The 7,216-nt window shown below is 38.1% G+C and overlaps 1 protein-coding gene across 2 annotated transcripts; it reads left to right on the top strand.

The window, feature by feature from the left end:
- The first annotated feature begins 2,501 nt into the window (after window positions 1–2,501).
- Window positions 2,502–6,022, top strand: LOC149230327 (uncharacterized). 2 transcript variants are annotated; one of them, XR_016247365.1, is made up of 3 exons: window positions 2,502–3,966; window positions 5,297–5,441; window positions 5,554–6,022. XR_016247365.1 is itself a non-coding variant. In XM_089376040.1 (3 exons), the coding sequence occupies exons 1-3, from the start codon at window positions 3,964–3,966 to the stop codon at window positions 5,860–5,862; spliced, it is 441 nt and encodes a 146-aa protein (XP_089232166.1). In that variant the 5' UTR covers window positions 2,502–3,963; the 3' UTR covers window positions 5,863–6,022. The 2 variants fall into 2 exon arrangements, 1 of the variants encoding a protein (XP_089232166.1); XM_089376040.1 differs by having other exon boundaries at window positions 5,297–5,425.
- The last annotated feature ends 1,194 nt before the right edge of the window (window positions 6,023–7,216 follow it).

Raw genomic sequence — 7,216 nt, 5'->3', positions numbered from 1 at the left:
ATACCACAAATACCATATTTAAAAAAGAGGGATGGTAAACAAATAAATATAAAAGAAGTTTAAAGAGGTATGGTAAATACATAAAAATATTTAAAATAGGATTAGAAATCAACATCTAATTATATACCAAGCCTATGAGCCAAATTATTATTAATACCATGCAAAAAAAACATTATTAACATTAATATTAATATTAAAATATTATTATTATTATTAATTCTAATATTCATATTAATATATTATAATATTAACATTATTAAATTTAATAACTTTGGATTAATACAATATTAAATTTGTTATATTATAATATATATTAATACATCATGATATATATTAACTCTAGAAATATATAGGAGGGAAGATCAAAGACATAAAGTGATAGAGGTGGAGACAGAGGGGGAGTGAAAGTGAGAGATGGAGATAAATTGAATGAGAGTGGAGAGGAGGAATGAAGAAAGAGAGGGGGAGATGAGTGAGAGAGGTAGATAAGGGTAAGCAAAGGAGAGGGAGACACAAAGATGGAGGGGGATAGAGAGAAGGAGAGAGGGAGTGATATAGTGAGAGAATGGAGGGAAGAGAGAGAGAGAGAGAAAGAGAGAGAGATGGGGGAAGAAAGAGGAAGGTAGGAGAGAAAAGGAGAAAGGAGAAAGAAGAAAGATGAGAGAGAGGACTTGTGAGGGAGGAGAGAGAAGGGGGGATAGAGAGATGGAGTTGGAGGGGGAGAGAGGGAAGGAAGAAGAAAGATATAGAGAGTGAGAAGTGGAGAGAGAGAGGGAGTGACAAGGGAGAGTGTATGTTTAGGGGTGAGATAAAGAGACAAAGAAGGAGAGATGGAGAGACAGGGGGAGAGAAGGAGAGAGAAGGAGAGGGGGAGGGATATAGCAACATAGTTGGAGAGAGAGGGAGAGAGTGAGTGATGGTGGAAGAGGGAGGATTGGAGGGGAATAGAGAGAGAGAGAGAGAGAGAGAGATGGGGAGGGAGAGGGAGTAGGATAGAAAGGGAGAGAGAGGAAGTGTGAGAAATCATACTTGAGAGAGAGGAGGAGAGGGAGGATAGGGAGATGGAGTTAGAAGAGAGGAGGGAATAACAAATACATAGAGAGTGAGAGTGAAGAGAGAGGGAGTGACAAGGGAGAGACAGAGAGAGTGTGTGTATGTTTGGGGGTGAGATAAAGAGACAAAGGAGTAGAGAGAGAATGGGGAGAGAATGATAGGAGAGAGGGGGGTTATAACTTAATAAAGAGAGAGAGAGAGAGAGAGATAGGAAGGAAGACAGAGAGGATGTGAGAGAGTGGAGAGAGGGAGGGAAAGAGAGATGGAGTTGGAGGGTGAGAGAGAGGGAGGTAAGAAGAAAGAAATAGAGAGAGAAAGGTGGAGAGAGAGAGAGGGAGGTAAGAAGAAAGAAATAGAGAGAGAAAGGTGGAGAGAGAGAGAGGGAGTGATAAGGAAGACAGAGAGAGAGGGATAGAGGATAGTAGGAGGGACGAGACATATAAGCGGGGGAGAGGGAGAGAAGGACAAGAGAGAGAGAGAGAGAGAAGGAGAGGAGGAGGGAGGGATAGATAGATATACTGGAGAAAGAGAGTGTATGTTTTGGGGATAATATATAGAGACAAAGGGAGATAGAGATATAGATGGAAAGTTAAGAGAGAGAAGAAGAGAGAGATGGACAGAGGGAGGAAGGGATAGAGAGATTGATATATAAGGAGTGAGAGGACGTGTTTGTTTGGGGGATTGAGATAGAGTGATAAAGAAGGAGAGATGGAGCAAGATATAGATATATATGAAGGGGGGGGGGGAGAAGGAATAATATTTCTTGCACTAGATGTATTGATTTCAGTGTAGATGGTGATTTCTAATCATACTTGCTTGCTTGCACTAGATGCATTGATATTAGTGTAGATGTTTATTTCTAATGATATTTGATTTCTTGCACTAGATGCATTGATTTCATTGTAGATGATTTCTAATCCTATTTAATTGCTTGCACTAAATGCAACATTGATTTCAGTGTAGATGGTGATTTCTAATCCTATTTGATTGCTTGCAATAGATGCATTTATTTCAATCTAGATGTTGATTTCTAATAATATTTGATTTCTTGCACTCAATGAATTGATTTAAATGTAGATGATTCCTAATCCTATTTGATTGCTTGCACTAAATGCATTGATTTCAGTGTAGATGGTGATTTCTAATCCTATTTGATTGCTTGCAATAGATGCATTGATTTCAGTGTAGATGCTGGTTTATAATCTTATTTTCTTACGGAGTAGTCTACCCAGGCGGAAGAATGGCCCGGTTTCCGTCGCCGGCCGGAAAAACCTCCGGCTCCGGCCACCGGAAATTCCTCAGCCTAGCTCCGCCACCCTCCGCAAAGCTCCGCCCAGCTCCGCCATCCTACGCATTTAATGACGACGTCCCTCCGCATTTAATGAAAACGCATTTAATGACGACGTCCCTCCGCATTTAACGAAACATCTGACAGGGTTCCATCGCGTCTTGCCGCCATTCACACCTCAATTCGAATTTGGAATTTGGGAATTAACCGCTGGCTGCATTCCCCTGCAGCTCATCACCATCACCAGGTCACCACAACAAGCAGAAACCGAAACCCTCCAGCGTTAAGCAGAATCTCCGAGTTGAATGATGACAAACTGTAAGGGAGGTTACCAAGCCCGCAGTGAAACCATGGCTCCATAAGACCCTTAATCATGATGAAGGGCGAGGTAACATTACCAACCTGCAATGACATTTCCCAAAACCGCCAAGGAAACTGGAAGGAGGAATGAAACGAACTACACGAATGAGTTCGAAGAGGGAAAAGTAACCCACCAGTTTGCAAACGGAAGAAGGGAACGTCGGACTGCAAGGAAAGGCAAACCAGGGGTCACATATTGACATGCTTCAGTTCGGGATACTGTATGATGCATAGATCAGTTTTCATTAGTGTTCCAAATGCTCAAGAAACAACGTTTAACATCATAGTTTTTCAAGGTTACTATCTAATCAAAACAAGGTGTCAACTTGTCATGAATAGGCTTAGAAACTGCACTGAAACAATCAATAAAAAGATGAATTCTTCAGACTTGTTTCCTGAGGAAACCCTAGACCAAGCAACCTACAGAATTAGAGTTTGATTTCATTTTGTTACAGGTCTGATTACAGTTGAAGGAGCGAGGTCCTAGTATTCTTTAAAAAAAAGGTGTTTACATTGAAAAGTTTTCCAGTATTTTGTTTCTGAGCTGAAACTAGGCTGTCTTGAATCGAATGTCCTGGAGCTCTGTCTCTCTGGGCGGGCTATATATAAATGTATTTGGTTGGATATAGGCTACCATCATTGACAGATTTGCGTTATCCAATACACCAACGAGTCAACCAAACGAGATTACATCCTAGAGAGTCAGCAGATCTTTCAAACTCTAAAGGATAACCTTAAAACGCTTCAAGCTACGATGAAATGAAGGGGAGACCAGCATTGATCCGAACTAGAATTTGCAATCAGAGATCCTTATGAACAGACCACTTTTATGAAAAAGGTATGTAAGAAACTATCTTCTGAGTGTTATGGTCCCTTCGCAATCCTTCAGCAAGTTGAATGAGTAGCCTATTCTCTACAATTACTAGCAAGCGTCAAGGTACATAACCCATTCCATGTTTTTAATTTAAAGAAGGAAATTGCAGAGGATTTGATAGTTTCATAAGATTTACCTCCCCTTGATGAGGAAGGAAAATTGATCCTGATAGATGAGCATATCCTGGTTTCCAAAGATGAAAGGTTAAGAAACAGGGTTCTTAAAAATATCTGGTGCAGTGCAAAGATCTGCCCATTGAAGATGCCCCTTGGAAGGAACCTAACAGCTGCCAACATCCTTCATTGGTTACATTGATACAAACACATTCAAGAGAGCCAGACTTCCAATGAGCTCAATTCGTCTCACAAGCAAAACCAGAGCCAAATAAATGGTAATTTGAATTTACTGATGAAATTTCATGGTATGACATGTTAGTCAGAGGACTTTGTTTTCGTCGATTTAGAGGATTTTGTTAGCCAGCTCATCCAAGAAGTTCAAACCTCTTGTCTGAAATAAAAAATAATAGTTTTTGGTCAAATTAAAGCTAGAATTTAATTTGTGGTTCTAGAATCGAACATAGCTGCATGCATTCAAAAACAAGGGTTTCTCTAAAATTAAATCTAGAGGTCTGGAACTTGAATCCAATGTAGTTGCAAGAGTTCAAAAACAAGACTTTTCCTAAACCTAGAGCTAGAATTGTGGAGCTTGAATGCAACGTCGTACTTATGGCTCTCACCTCGTTTCTTGACAACAACTGTGTTATACAGAAAAAATTTGGTCTAGCTGAACAAACACTATATTCATTCAAGATTAGTTTGTCTTTACATTTGGGAGGTGAGTGGCTCACCTGAAAGCTTTGGTTATTCTGTTTATTTATTGTGTATGTGATTGGAAGTTTAGTCTTAAATTTCTTCAATTTTTCGCTCTAAATTGTCTTCCCAAGCTTTTTAGTTCATAATCAAGTACTCAGCATTCCATCTTTCCTATGAGATTTTAAGGAAAATATATTGCGTGAATGTTTGCTGGATGGATGCTTTGTTTGTCCAACTCAGTTAGAAAAAAAAAAAAGTAGATCTGAAAAGGTTTGAAAAGACAATGTAGTTTAACTTTGGACTATTAAGGTTTGAAAACACACTGTAGTTTAACTTTGGACTATTAAGTGCACAACCGCAAATGATACTTCCCTTCATCCCGTGGAAACTATCTAAATAAAGGATAAAATTAGACAGTAACCTGATACTGATTCTCATACAAACATCCTAACAACCTTGAGACTTAGTTCAATCTCTAAAAGGGATCATCATTCTAAATTTAACACATCGGAAAATGGAAAAGGGTGATGCCAATGAAAATTTTCATTGATCTTATACAGGCTAACGATATTCATTCATTTATAGGTCAGTGGAGAGGTGACCATATTTCTTTAGTGCAGATGATAAGCTTAATCTGAAAATGAGGAACCCTTTCATGCAATACAGAGCATTCTCTACTTTTTCATAAATTTTCAATCTCATCTAGTGTTCTGATTTTCTACAGAAGGAACGTTTATGGTTATACTAATGTATAATAGTTCCGGCACTGTTTTCAGTTCCTAACATAAACTATTAAGAGGTGTTGGTTTTACAGCCTTCCCTTGTCAGTCTGTTCTGCCTAGACACTTGCAATAATGTTTGTTAAAGTCCTATAGCAGTGGCGTAACTTGTACTTAACTGTAATTTCAGGAAAAGGACATAGCTGCAGCTGCAGGGAAGCTTGCAGAGTGCCAGGAAACTATACTTGTTCTTAGTAAGCAGTTGAAGGCCCTTGCTTGCCCAGTGGACACCATGGAATTTCCATACGAGGCAGAAAAGGTATAGTCAGGAAAAGGTACATCTTTCACTCTAGTGTGAGATCTGTTTTGCTAATAAGAACCAGTTGAGACTAGAGATTCAAAGCATGCTGAAAAGAGCCTGACAAATTGTCAATTTTTCTATGGCAGAGAGCTGAAAGGGACCAAAGATATGAACTGGATGCTCCTTGGAGTCCACATAGCCAAAGTGCTTCATGGGCATCAGAACCTGAGAATATCAGCACAGCAAATGGCAGAGTACGTGCTAGTGAGTGGACTAGTGAATCTGGGCTTGCTGCTTCTGATCTATATAAAGTGAACGTACCAGATTCACCAATTGTAGATTATTTGGATGGACGTTTAACAATGCATACCTACTCTGATACGGAAGAAAGCTCGCCAGCAGGGTCTCCAATGAAATCTACACAACAGAGAAACAAGTTCACATGTTTCTCATAAGGAATTAAACATATGGAGGGGAGTCACCTACATCATCTTCATCATCTTCTTTAGCATCTACTTTCTTTTCAAAGTCACGGGAGTAGCTTATGTAAGCACTTTCATGTGCTAGAAGAAGTCACTAAATGGATAAGCAAGGAATTGGGAAAATTACAGCCCATTTTGCTAGCAAAGAGCATAAATATCACTTTAATTCATTCTAGCATGCCTTGTGATGTGGCTATTGAGCGGCAATAGCCTTGCAATTAGAATGCCTGTTATCAGGAACTTCAAAATTGTTACATTCAGTTTTGTATATTTACAGCTTTGGAATATAGCCTTCGTTTATATTGAAAACTTGGGGCCATTAATATACTGCTAACTAAACTTGATTTGTAGTTGTTGTTAGTTTGGAAGTTTAATCGAGTACTTGTGAAGAAAGAGTGAAGATTCTCATTCAGCAGGTTAATAATTGCAGAGCCATGAACCTATGCTATTTTTAAATGTTTTTGAACATTTTGCTATCTTTAGTTCATTTCGTGTTGAACTGGTAACAAAGAAAATTATTCCCTTATTAGTAAAACCTATTTTCAATCTTATGTGTTGTCAATTACCTGATTTTCCATTTACCAATTGCAAGTAGTGAGGTATCTACGTACAAGTAATTTTAACATCACCCCTTAGTGTTTACCTAGGGAAATATTATTGAATTATCTCATTTGTATAAAAGTATCACATCATTAACTTATATGGATAGTTTGCATTGTATTGAGCACTCCCCTTTATTGACAAGTTTATTCAGATTTTGTACCATTTCATATCTTCAGACCTCTCTTTATGGGTCTTTCAGGTCTGCTAAGCCTTCCTTTATGCTGCTTTGTGATGGTTTATGCTGCCTATCATAATATCTTCCCCATATGGGCTTTAGCTGAATATCGTCATCATGTTCTGCAATCATAATGTATATGTTTGTCATATCTGTCATATTTCTTAAAGATAAGTTTTTGGCTATAAACTGAATTTTGAGGGAGGTTAGAATGATCTCTAAGCATCTGAAATAAGATGGTTTACTAGTTTGTAATATTTAATGATTGCAATACAATCTTGCATGTGTAATAAGCTGGTAAGATAGTGTTTGCTATGCAATCATTAAATATTACAAACAAGTACTCTTATATTATACAACATACAATAATAACAGATATAAATCTATTTTCTGAGTTTTATAATATCTACAATCCAGGTTAAACCCGGATTTCTATGGATTTTGAACTAACCGAGATGTTTGAAACTACAATATGAATATTTTAATTCAGAAATTCAATTCTATCAAATCACCAAATGCCAGCAAAGTGGTGGTGATTTAGTTAATCCT

The sequence above is a fragment of the Pinus tabuliformis genome, chromosome J (genome assembly GCF_031772625.1).
Source record: "Pinus tabuliformis cultivar Carrire ecotype Pingquan chromosome J, CPIR1, whole genome shotgun sequence".
Lineage (NCBI taxonomy): Eukaryota > Viridiplantae > Streptophyta > Pinopsida > Pinales > Pinaceae > Pinus > Pinus tabuliformis.
Note: the sequence above shows the minus strand (reverse complement) of the source record. Positions and strands in the feature narration are given on the sequence as shown.

Excerpts from the sequence above, each read along its gene's own strand:
- LOC149230327 (XM_089376040.1), top strand. Across the intron at positions 5,426-5,553 it reads TTCCATACGAGGCAGAAAAG|AGAGCTGAAAGGGACCAAAG; the intron begins GTATAGTCAGGA and ends TTTCTATGGCAG.